Source organism: Lacerta agilis, chromosome 13, assembly GCF_009819535.1.
Source record: "Lacerta agilis isolate rLacAgi1 chromosome 13, rLacAgi1.pri, whole genome shotgun sequence".
In the NCBI taxonomy this organism is placed as follows: domain Eukaryota; kingdom Metazoa; phylum Chordata; class Lepidosauria; order Squamata; family Lacertidae; genus Lacerta; species Lacerta agilis.
Genome location: NC_046324.1, coordinates 24,872,644 through 24,892,018, shown reverse-complemented (window position 1 = coordinate 24,892,018; position 19,375 = coordinate 24,872,644). Strand labels below are relative to the sequence as shown.

Sequence of the window (19,375 nt, the reverse complement as noted above, 5' to 3'; positions counted from 1 at the left end):
TTTCAACTTTCCACCACTTAAACTGCTGCTCCCGTTTTCTCCACACCACATGGGTCACGCTATTCTCTTCTGGCTCGCTGTGCTCGCCGAGGATTTCAGTACCTACAGATTAATCAATCCCTTTTCATTCTGAATTTGGCCACACACACAAAGCCTAGAGAACATTGTTCTAGCCCCAAACAACCCCCTGCAGCTCTAGGCTTCATTGTGGAGAGATCTCTCCATTTAGAAGCACATGGCTGCCTTGTGCCCTGAACCACGTCAACATCTGTTAACAGGCCAATAAAAACAAACAAACTAGAATGGGGGGGACTGTGTTCCCCCTCCCCAAATCCAAGCCCAATGAAGGAGCTACATAGGGACCGCAGGGGATCTTTTCGGGGGGGTGGGGGGGATATATGTCACAAAAACTGGGATCAACCCAATGTTTTTAAATAAAGGCAATATACTGAAACACACACAGGACAGCTTTGTAGTGTTGTAAAGAAATATCACACATTTATACAATTTTATTCATTCATTCATTCTATTGTTGCTGCTTTTTGTTTTTAGCAAAGCAATCACCCTGGACAATTTATTTTGCAAATGTGCTTAAAATTATGCCATGCCTAGATATAAAGCTGGTCAGATTTCATTTCTTTAATAATGTGTAATAGGCATTTTTCTTTAAACAGGGAACACTTGTTAATACTCAAAAGCTATTGTCATTATATATACTTATTTCTTTTTATAAAAAACCCTTTCCCAAACAATGATGCAGAATTTAATATTTTTTTAATCTGTTGAACAAACAGAAACTGGGAAGGCCAGAGTGCAAAGGGCACACCCCTTGCACACCTCCCTATTTATTCTGAATTGTCTTGTGCAGTTGCACCCATGCAAAGTGTGGTTTTGCTCTTGTCTTGCCGCTGAAGTGCAAAGTGGGATCAAGAACAAACATGAAATCTTCTTTCAGGCTGCTGGGATTGAACATTTTCCAAATACTTACATTTAAAAAAAACAACAACACCAAAATCAGAATTTTAAATAATTTATTTCCTGATGTTATGTTCTATGTTTTTTAATTACTTCTGAGAGGAAGTCTACAAATGCTAAAACAGAATAAAAATTAAGTCCTTGGAAATTCACAGGAGCCCCCTGTTAATTGTTTAGTCATTGAGTTCATTGTTACTGTTGTATTAACTGTTGAGATACCGGTAGATGACTTTCAAATACCCCTGCCTAATCCCAAAATAAAACAAACAAACAAAATCACCCTTTGTAGCAATACACAGTTGAAATCTGTATTCATTTTTAGCCTGCCTCTGCTTCTTTGAATTTAGCAGAATAAACATTTTAATATAATCTACAGAGGCATTTTATGGCATGTGATAACACTGATGAATTCCAGATTTTTTTTCGTGATCTTGCTTTATTCTCCTCATCTCTGCGCGGTTACTGCTAAAAACTGGCAGTTAAATTCAATTGATTCAAAATATTCTGAATCCATATGGCCTAAAACCCTGAAGCTTGAAGCTCTGATATTGCCTCACTGCTGTTTTGTAGCATTTGCAAAGACTTCAGTCCCCAGATGGTAGAAGTAACATTTAAACCTCCTTTTCTCTGCTTTGTACAATAGACCTTGGCATCATTTCAACTGTTTACTCCGGTAATTAACAGCACTGATACCACAACAATTACAACTCCTACAATCTTAACACAATAATGCTATGAATTAGTGAGAGCTAATGGCTGGAAGGTATAGTGGTTCCAGACTGCGAGATCCGTGCATTTCCCCCGAATAAAATAAAAGGTACCAAACAGCACGGCTCGCGGTAGACAATGATTACCTAGTAATTAGTTTACACAAAGCTTCCTATTTAATGGCAAAACGCTGTAATTAACGCGTGACAGAAAATCAAAGGGTGCTTTGTAAGCATATGAAAAATTAACACCGCAGGCCCATAGCTTTATGTACTGATTAGAAGAATATTAAATCAATAGGACATGCAAACCAACAGCTTGCATATCTGATTATTGTAGGTCCTAGGAATTTAACCAAGGGACATAATAAAATAACAAGACACAACAATTAAGGAATCAGGGAATCACCTGAAACCCAAACACTGGTAGCCACATTAAATATAATAACCGACTGAGCAAGAGCATCACAGCTTGTTCTCTGATGTAATAGGTAAACACAACTTGATATCCCGTCGATGGCTATATAGTTTAGAGACTAGTGGAGACCTCTTCTGCTAGCCAATATAATTTTAACATCCACTATTAAGCTACATGACATTCGGAAAGAGCTATCAAAATACTGCTGTTGCAAGTGGCGTTTCTTTTATTTCAGATCATAATCGGTCTGGAAGACCGTGTTCCCTATGTAACAATTATTGCATAAACTCTGTAGTGATAGCTGGTGGTCACACACCAGCAGCATCTCTAGAAACATAAACCACAATGCTGCCTGTGGGATCCAGAACACATTCCTTCCCTTTCCCTGAGCCCATTCCTGGCCAGGGGTCGAGTATATGCATGCAATTCAGGAACCAACTTTATGAAATGGAGGGAGGGTGTAAGTCAGTTCCCCCTGATTCTGGTTTATGGGTTCATGTGGAAGCCCTGCTGAAAGTTCTCACAGGGTACACTTGTCCCCGTTCCACAGCTGTAACTGGCTCTGCATGGTCTTCTGTCAGAGCATGGCTGAGGGCACAAGTCCAGTGCCTGACAGGCTGCCCATATGGGGTCCACCCTTATTTGTTATCAGTCCTACTCAAGAGGAACATGGCGAGCTGCCTTACACTGAGTCAGACCATTGGTCCATCTAGCTCAGAACTGTATACAGTGGTACCTTGGGTTGTGGACACGATCCATTCTGGGGTGCCGTTCGCACCCCGAAAAGTCCTCAACCCAAGTGGCGATATCGCACATGCGCGGAAGCGTGATATTGCGCTTTTGCGCATGCACTTCCGGGTTTGCCGTGTTCGTAACCCGTGCCGTTCGCAACCCGCAGCAAACACAACACGAGGTATGACTGTACAATGATTTGCAGTGGCTGGCCAGGATTTCAGAGAGGGATTCTCTCCCAGTCCTACCTGGAGATGCTGGGGACTGAAGCCGGAACCTTCTGCATGCAAAGCAGATGCTCTACCACTACTACTGAGCTGCAGCCCTTCCCCTGGCACAGGGAGTTGGGTAGGACCACACTGTTGTTTGCTTCTTGCATTTAAATGAATGAAGTTACCCTTGGGGGGTGGAGTAGTTGCACGCAACCACTGAAACTCCCATACTCCTGAAAAGTTGTTGAACAACGGTTTGCAAGGCATATTTTAATTATCTGGGTCCTGATAATGAAATAACAAGTAATTTCAACACTATAAAAAAAACCGTAAGAAATGTCTTGCTGGATCTGACCCCAGGATCTATCTGGTCAGCATTCTGTTTCCAGAAGCAACTGGTCCAATGGACCCTTTGGAACATCACAAGTAGGGCATGGAAGTGATGGCCATCGCACACACCTCACTGCTTCTTTCAAACATTTGCTGGTGGGGTGCCAGTTTCTTCAGCTCCTAGTTCTTCTCAAAACATCTTACGTGACAAAAGATGCACAACTTTCCACAGACTGTAGCTTTGGGGTGGGGGTTCCAAGAATTGGGCTGCCCCTTCTTGTGCCCAGGTGTTTTGTGATGGGCAATCCCATTAATGCCACTTGAGAGCTTAAGGGGTGGAGATGTATAGCTCAACTAAAAGTTAGTCAATCAGTAGTTGGTAGGAAAATTATTGATGTGTTTTACCTACACGTAAGTCTTTAGAATGGTTGGTTATGTGTGTTGGACTGAGGGCACAAGGATTGGGGAGTGTGTTGACTTGACTGGAAGTGATTCAAATTGCCACATAAGCTCTTGGACCACTAACATCCTCTTGAACTCACAGAAAGTTTCAGAGGAGATTACTGTGATGACTGTATGTCCTGAATGGAATGGTCAGCATCCTGGTATGGAGGATCCAACAATTAAGACTCCATTTTTACATGGAATAGACACTCAGTATAAACTCCGGTAAACCACATTATGTTTAATCGGTTGCCCTACTACATACCAATGAAGGAAAAACCTTGGGATTGTATCATAAACCGCTATGCAAATGATGCTATTTGTAAGTATTAACATAATTTAGTGCTTAGAGTCATATTCTCGTTTCTAATAACTCTACCGGAATGGAGAGTCTTTTGCCGTGTACTCCTAGCCTGCAGGATAGTCTTTCATCACAAAGCTGAATTTTTTAATAACCTGCCAGCATATGTTTGGTAACGTGGCAGCTTAAGTCGATGACACAATGTCTTCATTATCGAAAGCAGGTCTCCATACTGTAATAGGACATTAAAGCATGCCTGTGCTCATAAACTAATGCTTTGATGGCTAAATGCAGGAGCATTACAAGAGCATTCAGTAACAAAGGAGGATTCTAATCCTCTGCACTCAGTGGAAACATTCAATGGAGACCGCAATTCGTTTCTAAATATGAAAGACTGGTGCTGTTGAAAAGCCAGGGCTGAGATCTAAAAGGTGAGAAATGACGATATATTATTTGGAACAGGGAAGGGAGATGCTCTCAAGGAGTTTGATCAAATTGCTTGCAGTCTTTCTCCCTATTATATGTGTACTGTGACACTTTAATGGGAAGAACACCAATGGGTCAAACGCAGCATAACAGGGCACTCAGGCCCACTCTGGACTGTTATTGTTTGTGTGGGCATATCCTGCAACACAGCACTGATGTGCAACAATAGTGCATTTGTGGTGTGTTTGTACTAGATCATCTACACACCATTCAGCTTTATTAGTTGCTCCACGGTGCTTCCCCAATGCTACCGCGTTATTTGTTGCTGATGGCAGCACTCTAGCAACACAAGTGGGACAACACCACCCACCCCACCCCCCAAAAACACAAACTGTGGTAGAAAAAGGTTACAGGATTTCAGCGGGAGACCAACACTGCTTGGAAATGAAGCAGTATGACCACGTTGAAACTTTTGATGATACGAACATTATTGAAGATTGTGCATAATTGCTCTGAAACCATCATCGTAGTACAAATCATAATAAATGCACAATAAAAAGGGATGTGTGGAGGGTCTTCACAATGGGGTATAGTGCCAAAATGAGTAGGTTGCAACCAGTATGCTTCTGAATACTAGTTTTGGAAACTACAGGAAGGGATAACACTGTTGCACTCAAGTCCTGCTTGCAGACATCCACGTCGCTACTCTTAGAACCTAGATGGGCTAGTAGCCTGATCCAGCAGCAGGGGTAACTATGGTGCCCTGAGCGAGAACAAAATTTGGTGCCCTAAGTATTTATTTGGCACCCTCTCACCTCCTGTTCTGTGCATGCTCTCAAGTGCATTACATCATAGTTGCAGCAACTCAATCACCTGTCTGGCACCACAACCCAATAGATTATGAGCATGGAAGCTTGGTTTTGCAAGCCAATAACCCTGCCTATAACAACCCCTCGTTCATTCTAAAGGTGGAAGCAAATGGGAAGTCTAAGATGCCAATTATTGCCCCATTGAAATGAATGGGGTACCCTATACAGCCTGTAAAAAGATCTGTGAGTGCATCTGATCATACACAGAGACCTGTAGATCAAGGTGAAACAAGTTATTTAAACTTTGTTTCATCTCTGTTTCTAAATGGAATTTAACTGGATGATTTTAGTTTAGAGACTTCTCAGTTTGGGGCTATACGTTTTCAGCAAAGCAATTCATTACACCAACATGTAAGATTTCTCACCTGCCCTTCACCAGAAAGTCCCAAGCTGGGTTGCAGCAATACAATTAAAAAGAAAAGTAAATAAAGGAAGCTAAACAGTTTGTATACAATTATTTAAAAAACACAAATAATTTGAAGCAAAAGGATCATCAGGTTGATTAACCCAAACAGAAGAAATACAAAAAAAATCTTAACTGTCAAAGACTAGGGTAAAGAGGTATTGTCTTCGGCATACTACAGAACTATGTGGTGAAAACATTAGACACACCATGTGAGAACAGAGTTCTACAATGTAGGGACTGCCACAGAGAAGGCCCTCTCTCCCAGGCTACCATTCCCCAAACTTCTGAGGGCAATGGAACGGTCAAGAGGGCCCTCTCTGTTGATCTCAACACCTGAAAGCATAAGAAGTGAAGGCGGTGGTCTTTCAGATATTTGGAGCCTAAGTTGTTCATGGCTGTAAACACCAATGTGAGCCCCTTAAATTAGCAACCAGTGTAGCTGTTTCAAAATAGGAATTACATGAGCTCTAAATGGAACCCTGGCCAGTAATCTGGCTGCTGAATTTTGCACATGTTGAAGCTTCTGAATCATCCTCAATGGCAGCCCCATGGCAAGTGTATTGCAATAATCCAATCTAGAAGTTATCAAAGCATGGAGCTCAGTGGCCAAGTCATCTCTGTCCAAGAGGAAATCATAGTTGTTGAACCAGCCACAGCTGGAAACAGGCACTCCTTGTCACAGAGACTACTTGAGCCTCCAGTAGCAGTGTTGGATCCAGGAGCGCACCCAGACTAAATAAAAAATGGCATGAAGGGAGAGTTTTGGCTTGCCACCATGAGAACAGGGTGCTGGAATAGATGGGTCACTGGGCTGACCCAGCAAACTCCTGTTATGTTCTTGTGGTTTTATGTGGGAATATGCTTGGCAAGAAGAAAGAGCAGATCAGAAAGAACTTCTAAAGCCTGATTAGTTTCAAGAAGCCAAGAGTATGAAAACCACTGCAACACCCCAGATATACACAAGGTGGGGTAAGCCTAATGAAAATGTGCTTCGCAGAGACAATCTGGAGTGTAGCAACAGCCACTAATCCAAAGAAAATGTGAAATTATTGCAGCGACTGCACACTGTGGTTCATGGCTAGAATGGGATGCTTTTGAGAATATAAAATGGGTTAAGGTGCTTCAGTTAAGAGTACAGATTGGAAGAAAGGTAAATCATGGGTGTCTTTGATAAAATGAATAATGATTGGTCTTACTCATGTAGATTTCTCCTCCATCCTGTCCCAATGGCATGTACAATACATACTGCACTGAAATGACCCCAGTGAAGATTTTACTAAGATAATAAGTAACTTGTCAATGCCAGCTTTTACCTTTAAAGTCCTAAGCAACTATACCCCCAAATTAACTGGCAACGATTTTTTAACAAGTGTTCCCTATTTTATACAGGACAGTTTAGGTGCCTCTCTCCCCTTGGAACCCCTAAGACCTGCAATGTGCCAGGTACCTCTACCTTCTGAGGCTATGTTGACACCTTCAAAGTAGCTGAGCTTCTCCTATTGCACATAAAATATGAACTCCAGGAGGCACTGGATAAAGTTCAAAAATAAAAGACACCTGAAAATGACTGATGGACTTACATGTGCCCACTGCAACTTCCAGATATCAGGGCCATATCTCTGAATCTCCCTCTGAAGCCAGGGGTAGCATTTGAGGTTCTCAGAGATGTCACAGAATGCTGTGCCATTTCCCCCAAAGTCGCTGTCCACTTTGAACACCCAGCGTTTCACGTCTGGGTAGTCAATTATCAGCTGACTGATGACTTCAATCATCTAGGAAAAACACACACAAGGTTTTCACTTAAATACAAATGGATGTCATCTTAGCCACTCTCCACCTGAAACTGATTGCCTCATTTTCTTACAGATGTTTAAGACGCAGGTGAGACTACAGGGACAGTTTGAGCGGGGAGGAAAAGCACACAAAGCACTGTATTTGTGTTATGACAACAAAGACTGTACTTGAGCTTTATATTATTTATCCTTTTTTAAACTAGATGGTTCTAAAAATACCCTTTTCTATCTTGAGGCTTCATTGTTGGTGGGTTTGACTGTAACTGCAGAATAGAATGGCTCAGGAAGTATTTGTTACAACAGCCATTCCAAAGCACTTTTTATTATTTGAACTTCAATCACAAATGGAATTATTATTTGTTTGCTCTGTGTCCCGTTATTTGTTGCTTTTGAAAGCCCAATAAATGGGTTTTCTGTTGACGACTCCCCTACAGAAATGAAATGGATCGATAGTATTGTAAAGATTGCACCAACGGAAAGAGTTATGAGGTATCTTTAAGTGAAAATTGAACTGTGCCTTAAATTATTGTCATCTTCCTTTGATTATTTAACGCCTCGCATCAATATTTCCTGCTGTAACAAAAACAATCTGAAACAAATTGAAAGGGGAGCTAATATGTACGATGGTTTGGAGGGTACCATTTATAGAGAAGCAATATTAAAGCCAACACTTGGGGCAAGTCTAAGCCTGTGAGATTTGTAATGTTGTGGTTCACTTTGGCTACAAGTTGACCTTCTGCCATCTGCTTCTGCATTTAGCGCATGGTTAAGGGATGCAGCCACTCTGTTGAGAATCTCTGGCCCCATGAAATGGTCAGTGTGCAGGTGTTTTCTCTGTAAGCAAACTGAATTCTTACAATTCTGGTACGAATTGTACCCACCTGCCATCAATGTCCCACCCAATGAGGGTGCAAATGCAACCTCTTTGAGCACTTGTCCCTCTAAGTTTTGACAAGGCAATTCCAGCTTCATTTCCTGTCTTGGTTGCTCATCCTCGGCTCTGCCTTGTTTATTGCCCTGTCATTCTACCCCAACCTGATCCTACACATCCTCCTCTCTGGGCAGATCAGTCCTGCTTTTCACATCTATATGTTTCCTTAGATTGTGTGTGTGTGTGTGTGTGTGTGTGTGTGTGTGTGTATTTAGTGTATACCAAATAGATTTGATATGTATCTCAGATACCTTAAGTCAGCACTAAGATGAAGGAAACATTTAGTACAGAAAAGGTATTGTTGCCTCATTCTGAGCACTGGTGATGTGCTTTATCTGCCGTCTGGAATATGCAATAGATTTGGTTATCTTTCGTTATTTACAAGCCATTGTTTAAAATGACTCTTCTGAAAACCAGCAGCATTCATAAATCAAAGAGTAATCACAACCTCCCCAAAATCATTATGATTCATATCAATGACAAGCAAAGGACTATTGATTCTTGCCCTTGGAAGATATAAAACAGGGTGCAATTTTCAAATTGCAACACAAAGAGGCAGGGTTCTTGTTTCCAAGGAGCTTTCTGTGTTATATAATCGGTTCAGAACTGTCCAGGGAACGTTTACATGAACCAAATTAGGAGTGAGTAATGAAATAAATTTTCATAGCTACTGATACTCCTGAGTGTTTCAAGACTTGGAAGCCACCGTGAACTGGCCCCACATTAAAGAACAATGGCAATTTGATCCATGTTTGTCAAGTAATTTGGTAGTGCAATTTGCATTCATGCATAACAGGGATGGAAAGCCTGTGATCACCAGAGGTTGTTGGACTACAGCTCCCATCATTCCTGACCACTGGCCAGGCTGGCACGAGCTGTAGTTCATCAACAGCTGGAGGGCCACAAGTTCTCCATCCCTGATGCATGGTGCGCTTGCAATTATTTACCATAAAAAATTCATTCCAGTAGCACCTTAGAGACCAACTAAATTTGTTATTGGTATGAGCTTTTGTGTGCATGCACACTTCTTCTTTAGCAATCATGGTTGATGCCCCAGAAAACTCATATGCTCCATCAGAATGCATTTACCGAGTTCTCATTGTCTTTAGCCTGGCTTTGCTAATTGGTGTGAACTCAGGTGGATTCTGGGGGTATTCCTACATCCCAAGACATTGTCTTGCCTTTGAATGCTAGATAGGGCCATAGACCTGACCTGACCCAATAATCTTGTCACCACAAGTATTCCTACATCCCAAGACATTGTCTTGCCTTTGACTGCTAGATAGGGCCATAGACCTGACCTGACCCAATAATCTTGTCACCACCAATGCAAAAACTGGAAAATCTTTTAGTCCAGGGATACTTTACATGCATCAAATTATAAACAGAAGATGAATATGCAACATTGATCTCCAAGACTGACAGGCAGGAGTATGCCTGGCGGCTGGCATAAAATGCTCAGATCCTTTTCATCTAGTGTTGCCTGTTCAACAGACCATAAGCTCTCTGCTGCACTTCAGGCTCCTGCTTTCAGTTTGAGCCTGAATCAGAGCATGACTGGATTCAGCTATTGCTGCACACGGCCCAGCCTGGCCATGGCATCTGGGAAATTCTCCCCTAGAAAATGGGAAGGAGGTTCAATACATGGCGGCTGCGAGCGAGCAAGCCTTCTTAGTGGCTGCACCTTTTCTTTGGAGGCCCAGTTCTCAAATGCAAACTATGTTGTGGAAACTGATCAAAATGGTACCATATAGAGGCAGCCGCATGGTGGAAGCAGTTTCGGTTGAAGCAGCTTCCCCGCATGCAGGTTGAGCAATTGCACATGCAATTGCCTCGAACATCTGGTTAGTTACGTGGAGCTGCCCTCAGGCACTTATGTTTTAATTGGTTAGCACAACCCTATTCATATGTATGAGCTGGGGCACAGTTCAGGAAATTTACTGAGAGCTGCTGTGCAGAATGATTCTAATGCAAACACTAGCAATTGGCAACAACCACCCCAATCCTAAGCACAGACACTTGAAAGAACGTCCCGTGAATTTCAAAATAACTGACTTCCAAATAAATGTGTTCAGGAATGAAAAGGTGCCAGGCTCTAATTCACAAACCAGACTGGTCTCACTGAAGTCGTGCGAGAGGTTCAAGGGTTGTGATGTATCAATGGCTGGATGTGGGCCAGCAAGACCAGAGTTCAAATCTTCATTCAGCCATAAGAAGGCAATGTGGTGCAGTGACTAAAGTGTCAGACTAGGATCTACGAGACCAGGGGTTCAAACCTCCACTCAGTCATGAAGTACATTGGGTGACCATAGGTCTCTCAGCGTAATCTTACAGTGAAGGGCAGGCAACAAATAAATAAATAAATAAATAAATAAATAAATTGATAACCTACGTCACATGGCTGTTGTGAGAATAAAATAAGGAGGAGGAGAACCATTTATGCTACCCTGGCCTGAACTCCTTGGAGGAAAGGTGGGATATAAATGGATAGGATAGGAAAGGGTAAGGTAAGGTAAGATAATGGAATAAAATAATAATAAAGCTCACTGGCAAAGACATTAGTATCCCACTCATAGATCCTAGGGCTGGTCCCTGGCACTGAAAACAGTTTCCAGGTCTCAGTCCTTATGATCCCTGGTGTGAGTGAAGACTTCACCTTCAAAGTAAGATTTGACTGGGGACAACCAGATGTTTGAATGGCCAGGTTCTCTCAGTCACCAAAACTGCCACCATTCTTACCTGCTGCCTGCTGTAGATGTCATAATGCCCTGGGGGTACCGGCACACAAGCAGCTGCAAACACCCTTTTGCTTCCTGACTTGGAACTGTAGAGCTGAGCTACTTCCGGGGTGGGACCTAAAATGGGCACATCCAGCTCATCAGCCACTGCCAGGTCATCTTGGCTTAGAAGCCCTCCGACAATGTAGGCGTATGTGCCCTGGATCAGCTTCTTGATCCTTTTGATGGTCTTGGGGCTATACTTCAAGAAGGTAGCCAGGGACATGGGGCGGTTCTGTATGAAGATCACATTAGTCTCGTTAAGAGGTGCTCCTTCGCTTTCTTCCACGGAGCTAATTTATAATGTTGAGTGCAATAAATACATTATTAATAGCAGGCTGGGTTATGACCTATCCTGTAGCGTAGCAGTTTAAATTGATAAAAGCTGTTGGGGTGAGGCTCCATAATCGCTCACATCTTTAGTGTGTCGGAAATGGGCTCGCTGGGAATAGAACTAATTACTACACATCTGTATTTATTTGATCCACACGGAATTCTCCTTCTGTCACTTGGAAGAGAGGCTTGCGGCCTTTGGATAACGGTGATTCATCTCAACACTTCTGGCACGGGTTGACTCTACCGCGTCAAGGGGGAGAAATCAATACAAAAAAATGAAGAAGGCCCACTCCCACAGCTGGGCAATATTTCACTTTATGAGGAGCAGCATCTTAAACGGTTCTTTCAGAACATAACACTCTCAAGTTACAAAACACCTTTGCAGATCACATGCCATTCTGTGGGATGAACACCTCTTCATCAGCCACACAAAGTCCTTATTGTAATTATAATCCTGGTCAAATACAGAAGGACAACTACCGGTACTTAGAAACACATTGGAAGATACAAGTCACGGCTGCTTTGCACGTTACAGTTTTAGCTGTATATGTAAGAAACGTGACATGTGAAGATCACAAATATTGTGCTTGCAAATACAGGCAACTCCCCACTTATGCCGGGGTGGGGGGTTTACATTCTGGGCCCCTGCACAGAAATGTGTTAGAGGGGAGCCCACTACAATATAGCTTCCCACCCAACAGCTGTTGAGAGGGGTAGTGCAGCTCCCAGCTCTCTCCTGCCATTTCATGTCAGTATTGCATTACTTATTTTCCGGCGCCATGCGTATACATAGAAGCATGTGAGTCAATCGCTTGCAAGTGGGGGGGGGGTGGATACCTGCATGTGCCACCATATTTATTAGGGAACGGTGCTGAGCTGCAGCTTCCTCTTAATGGTGAGCTGAATTGGCAAGCGTGGATTGTCTCTACATAATGTGAGGATAGCCCTAAGACTTTACTAGATTTTAAAAACTTGGATCTCTGAATCTAGCATATAGGAATCCCACTGTCCACAGAAGAGATTCATCTCTTCTAAAACTTCCCTTTAGAACAGGGGTGGGTAACCTGTAGCCCAGATCCACCATGCCAATACTTTTTTGTTGGCTATGTTCCCCATAATTTGGAATAAAAAAATTATTTCAAAGTTTGGCGTTGTCCCCCACTGTGGTGCTATCGTGTTCCTGATGTGGTACTGTAGGGGCCCTATCAGTTCTCCAAAAAATGGGCACCTTTGCCTCTATTTGCCCTGCAAAGGGGCACCCTTTCTCCCATTGGTGTGTCTTAGAGCTCAGAGAACAAGACACAAACTTTCTTTTTCAGAACCCCTAAGACCTTGCAACAACACTGCACTTGATAGAGAAGAGGCTCCTTTGCAACACAGAAAGACCCTTGAATTGATTTGCTGTCACCATCCCCACACGTTATAGTGTTAGGGCAGGAGAAGAGCCTCCTTCCTCAGGGCTGCCATGGGGAGCAAAAATGCTGGAAAGTCTGCTATCCACCTGTCTGCATTAAGGCATGTGTATACATCTTCCTCCCTGCTTTCCCCCACTGGTCTGCTAAGCATGTGTGTGTCTGCCTATCTGTATGCTGCCTCTCCCAACTGCCAGCTGAGTATGTGTGTGTGTGTGTGTCTGCCAGCTGCCTGAATGTGCGTGAGTGTGAGTGTGTCTGCCCGCCTATCTGCATGTGTGTGTGCATGCAATGGCCATGGCCATGTGGTATTCCTCAGAGGAGTGGCCAGCCCTCAGAGTTTAGAAGGAATGAATGGAAGTTGTGCACAAACTCATCTCCGACTCCTACCCATTTAAACCTTAGAACTGCAGTGGGAAGAGCTTAATGTTATAAAGTCTAAACCAGGGGTCAGCAACCTAAGGCCCATGGGCCACAAGCAGCCCACGGGGGTTATTTAACTAGCCCACGAGCCGCCCCTGAACCGAGCCGCCTGCTCGGCAAGTCACCACATGCTGTGCTAAACCGGTGCAGCGCAGTGCGGGGGCTCGCTTCCGCGGCGCAGGAAACTGCGTCTGCACAGATGCTGGAAATCGCGGGTGTGCACTATCTGGCCCATAGAGGGATCTCCCCTGGAGTGAACTGGCGCAGGTGAGTTAAACCTTGCCGACCCCTGGTCTAAACATCCCCACTGTCATGGCCACAGTCATGCATGACCTAAGTCTGCTTATCTGAGTGGGTGACCTTCTGCGTTGTTGTTTTACATTTTTCTTTAGAACAGCAACCCTCATATCAAAAAGCACCTTTGAAAGTTTCCAAACTTCCCAAAGTGCAATGCCCTGTGGCATTAGGGGCTGTTGTCTGAGAAATCCATGCCCAAAGCCCTTTCAGGCATGCAGAACTAGCTGCTAGGTTTTATGGATTCCACTCCCCCACCCCCAGCTTCAAAGAAATCTGGGTCTATCTGCTTTTCAAACCTCTTACTTTGTGGGCCTCTGTGCAGCAGATTAACTGCTAATGATGTATTTCCATATATGGAGCTGAAGACTGCTGCCCACCTCCACAATTCTCACCCTTAAGTACACCCGATTGAAATATGCAATTAAAACTTCAGTACAATGGACTGTGCCTGTATTACAAAGAATCCACGTCCTGCTTGTGCAAGGTATTCAACATTCACCCTTTGTCCTCCAAATATATATACATGTGAACATACACCCTTTGTCTACTTTTATAATGGTGAGAAGCCCACTGGTGTCAGTAACATCCTTAAGGTTACTGTGCACCGAAATGGTTTGCGAGACTGAGGCTGATAAGCTGGAGGCTGTTTGGACTGAACTAAGGGGTGACTTAACTGTATGAAAAGCATGGATTGGCTGAACTGAAAGAATATGTTTATAATAAGTCAAAATTTAAGAGCCAACAAATTTGCATGTTGCGATTACTGTTCTCGTATGGTGCGGCATCATAGTTTTATAGTACAAATAATTACCCAGCAGCAGTGATCTTGCAGTGAAAGGGTTTTTTAATATTAAAAACAAACAAACAAAATGGGGAAGGGACAGATAACTGTAGCTGATGATACAGTGGTACCCCGCAAGACGAATGCCTCGCTAGACGAAAAACTCGCAAAACGAAAGGGTTTTGCGAGTTTTTAGTTGACTCGCAAGACGAATTCGTCTATGCCTGTTTTTCGCAAGACGAATTCGTCTGGCGAGGTACCACTGTAAGCTGGCTTACCTTTTCGCTCTGGTCGGGAGGGGTGATGTCCGCGTCCGCCATTTTGGATCGACTGTGCATGCGCAGTCGATCCAAAAGGGCAGACGCGGACAACATCCCTCCCGACCGCAGCGAAAAGGTAAGCTCCGCTGCCGGTCGGGAGGGGGCCGTGGCATCATGCCCGATGTCGGGCATCATCCCATGGCCCTCTCCCTCCCTCCCGGAGCCGCGGAGCTGCGTTTTAAGACTGCAGCGATCGCTGCAGTCTTAAAACACAGCACCGCGGAGCTCCGGTGCCGGTTGGGAGGGGGCCGTGGCATCATGCCCGATGTCGGGCATGATGCCACGGCCCCCTCCCTCCCTCCCGGAGCCGCGGAGCTGCGTTTTAAGACTGCAGCGATCGCTGCAGTCTTAAAACACAGCACCGCGGAGCTCCGGTGCCGGTCGGGAGGGGGCCGTGGCATCATGCCCGATGTCGGGCATGATGCCACGGCCCCCTCCCTCCCTCCCGGAGCCGCGGAGCTGCGTTTTAAGACTGCAGCAATCGCTGCAGTCTTAAAACACAGCACCGCGGAGCTCCGGTGCCGGTCGGGAGGGGGCCGTGGGATCGTGCCCAATGTCGGGCATCATCCCACGGCCCTCTCCCTCCTTCCCGGAGCCCCGCCGCTGCGTTTTAAGACTGCAACGATCGTTGCAGTCTTAAAACTCGGCGGCGCGGAGCTCCGGTGCCGGTCGGGAGGGGGCCGTGGCATCATGCCCGATGTCGGGCATCATCCCACGGCCCTCTCCCTCCCTCCCGGAGCCGCGGAGCTGCGTTTTAAGACTGCAGCGATTGCTGCAGTCTTAAAACACAGCACCGCGGAGCTCCGGTGCCGGTTGGGAGGGGGCCGTGGCATCATGCCCGATGTCGGGCATGATGCCACGGCCCCCTCCCTCCCTCCCGGAGCCGCGGAGCTGCGTTTTAAGACTGCAGCAATCGCTGCAGTCTTAAAACACAGCACCGCGGAGCTCCGGTGCCGGTCGGGAGGGGGCCGTGGGATCGTGCCCAATGTCGGGCATCATCCCACGGCCCTCTCCCTCCTTCCCGGAGCCCCGCCGCTGCGTTTTAAGACTGCAACGATCGTTGCAGTCTTAAAACTCGGCGGCGCGGAGCTCCGGTGCCGGTCGGGAGGGGGCCGTGGCATCATGCCCGATGTCGGGCATCATCCCACGGCCCTCTCCCTCCCTCCCGGAGCCGCGGCGCCGTGTTTTAAGACTGAAGCGAGCGAACAGCAGCGCTGCTGTTCGCTCACTGCAGTCTTAAAACGCGGCTTGGCTTGGCTCCGGTGCCGGTCGGGAGGGGCCCCCGGACTTTTTTTCCCATAGGAACGCATTAATTAAATTTTAATGCGTTCCTATGGGAAAAGGTGCCTCGCAAGACGAAATTTCCGCAAGACGAAGAGTCTTGCGGAACGAATTAATTTCGTCTTGCGAGGCACCACTGTATAGCCAAGATCACCAACTCACAGCTGAGGCTTGGTGAGTTCAAAATGATCCAAGGAGCATCCAAACACACCCTACCATAAATGAGCTTTACTGCATTGCAGCATTATCAAAAGCTCTTCAACAATGCAAGGGTACAGTAGTTGGAGGGGCAGAAGAATGGGGTGGGGGTGTCAGTTTCCTTTCAGAGTGAATTCTAGAGAATTAAAACCAACTAGATAGGTTCAAAACAACCAAGATATCCAACACCCCTCAATTAAAGCCATTAAACGATCCAAGGGGAAAAAAGAGAGTCTTAAATTGGATTTTGCCACAATAAAAAGCTAGAGAGAAGGGAGGGAGGGGACCCACTGTCTGCGCAGCTGCAGAGAAGGAAGCTCTGAGCAGCAGAAGGCATTTTGAGTACTTAGTTTTCCATTGCATTATAAATCTCTTTAAGTTCAGAGATCTAGATGAGGCCAAGCGTTGGGCAGGGACCAGTGGAGAAGGGCTGAGCTCAGCTCAACTTTCAGCCTGCAAAGCTAAACCAGGATATTTCCAACAGTCTTAACTAGTCACTTAATCTGTGAAGCTCTTAAAACTTGCAATAATATTTCACTGACGGCTACCAGAGCGTTGCAAGTTATAAAATTTCCAATTTAATTTTACGGCATTCCCCCCAGCTGTAGTAATTAGAAGACACAAACTCACAGGGAAGCTCTTTATGGCTTCAGGGGTGAGGATTTTGAACCTGTCCTGCAGGTCACCAATGTCCTTAGGGCTTCCAGATATAACAGCTGGCTGCAGACCCAAAAATGTATTGTAATAGTGCAGCATCTCATCGCTCAGTGGGAAGGGGCAAATGTAGATGACGTCCACATTAGGATCTTAAAGACAAACAAATGAACAGGAGACTCACTGTTAATTATTGGTAGAAAGGTAACTTTGCTTGCGGGTATTACTTTTCATAACCACTTTATTTATTTTACAAATATCTTTATCTTTGCACATGTGTACACACACACCTCTGCTCCAAACCTCTCTTTTTCTCTCTCTCTGAAGAAAGTAGAACAAACCAGCCAGTTTTCAGAACCAAGTCCACAAAACACAAAGTGTGGGATTGTTGGCTAGAAGTTCAGAAGTGTTGCAAGGGAGACTTAGCTGAATGACATGTTTTAATATGGATGGGAGTTGTGCGTGGCTTTGAAAACATCTGCTATTAAAAACCAAGGTAGATTCAGCTTATAGCTTTGAGAAGGTTGAAGAAGAAGCAGTTTCATACACTGCCCAGACCAATGGTGGAAGAAACTCCCAATCTTGTAACAAGGAAGTCTTGAAGTGTGTTTGGTCAAATGTACAACACAACATGGTGTTTAAGACACAGTACTTTAGGGACTGCCACTCCCCATATGAACCTACTTAGACCTTCCAGTCATCATCTGAGGCTCTTTTTTGTGTGCCCCTTCTGAGGGAGGTGAGCAGGTGGCAACACAAGAACAGCCTTTTCAGTGGTGGTTCCCTGACAGGGGAATGCTCTCCCCAGGGAGACACACCTGACGTTAAAAAGGGATTAGACAAATTCATGGAGGATAAGGCTATCAGTGACTACTCACTAGGATGGCTATGCTGTCTACTTCCATTGTCAGAGGTAGGTCTCTGAATACCAGATGCTGGGAACCACAAATAGGGAGAATGCTTTTGCTATCAGGTTCTGTTTGCAAGCTTCCCATGGACATCTATATGGCCTAGAGGAGCCTTTCTCAACCTTGGGTCCCCAGATGTTTTTGGCCTACAACTCCCATCATCCCTGACCACTGGTCCTGCTACCTAGGGATGATGGAAGTTGTAGGCCAAAACATCTGGGGGACCCAAGGTTGAGAAAGGCTGACCTAGAGGGATATTTGGCCTGATCCAGCAGGTCTCTTCTTATGTTCCTGCTGTATGATGTTAAAGCCAAACTAGATTTCACAATGGAAATGTGTGAATAATTAGTTAGTCTCTTTACACACTTTGACATTGAAAAGGTATCACCCTGTTGGGAGAGGGAGGCAAATGACTGACCAAAAAACATCTTCCCCAATTTGCCTCCTGAGTTTTCGTGTTCTCTCCACTCATGGAGAAGCCAATAAAATCTTTCCCAGAGGTGAGTCACAAAACACTCCTCCAATCTAGCTACTGTGTGCTAGAAATGCTGCCTTCTTTGCCTTCATTTTTTAATTTGTTTCCCACTGCTGTCACCACTTGCTGAACCACCAGTCTTAAGTGCATGGCTTAGAATAGTGTTCACAGCCTTCCCTTCTCTCTGCTCTCATAGGTCTCTAAATCCCACCTGCATCCAGGAATGACCCCACCCTTCCTCTCCTGCTGCCATGGATATTGGGAAATGCTTCCTAATATGCCTTGGTGATGTTACTTCTCACTTTCTTTAAATCCTCCTCAAAATGTTTTCTGTGAAGCTTTTGGCAAAATCCAAGGGTCTCCATAGCCTACTGTAGCGTAAGTCCCAAGTACATATAACTGAAATAATCACATTCCCTCTCCCTAATTACTCCAGTCTCCATTTCACATCCTGATATTTCCTGCATGCTGTGGACTCCTGTGTTGCTGATTTGAACCTATCCTTTGCCCAGGTGCAGATCCATTTTGGAGGGACAGCCCAAATACACATGTAACCCAAGTGGGAATTCGAGAAAGTAGTCTTTTAATATCTCCCAGGAAGCTCCTTGGGGAAAGGTGGGAGACAGATGCAATAAACTAAAAGGGGGAAGGAGGTTTTTAATAGAAGGAGCCGCAAGCCTTCCAAGTGGTAGTGTGACATGGTGCCTGCAACTTTCCATTCATTCAGAAGTAACAAATCTTTCCTAAAATAAACACTACCACATAAAAGAACCGCACTGAGGACAAAACAACATTAGTGCCTTCATAATATATAAAGGCAATTAAGTGATTATTTTAGACTCCTGTAAATTTTCAGAACTAATACATTTTTGTGCAAAATTCGCTAAATGGCATTTATGAAATAATAATGATGCTGAAATATAAATGAATCATGTAAAGTGTGTCATTCTGGGGAGCCAGAAAAGTTGC

At 44.7% G+C, this 19,375-nt stretch overlaps 1 protein-coding gene across 1 annotated transcript in view; it reads right to left on the bottom strand.

Annotated features, from left to right (window-relative positions):
• IQCH (IQ motif containing H) overlaps positions 1-19,375 on the bottom strand; it is an 83,873-nt gene that overhangs the window by 31,954 nt on the left and 32,544 nt on the right. Inside the window, exons 13-15 of the mRNA XM_033167649.1 lie at positions 17,000-17,175; positions 11,284-11,556; positions 7,401-7,592 (exon numbers count right to left, since the gene is read on the bottom strand). Coding sequence (XP_033023540.1) covers positions 7,401-7,592; positions 11,284-11,556; positions 17,000-17,175 — 641 coding nt within the window. The remainder of the gene's footprint in view (positions 1-7,400; positions 7,593-11,283; positions 11,557-16,999; positions 17,176-19,375) is intronic.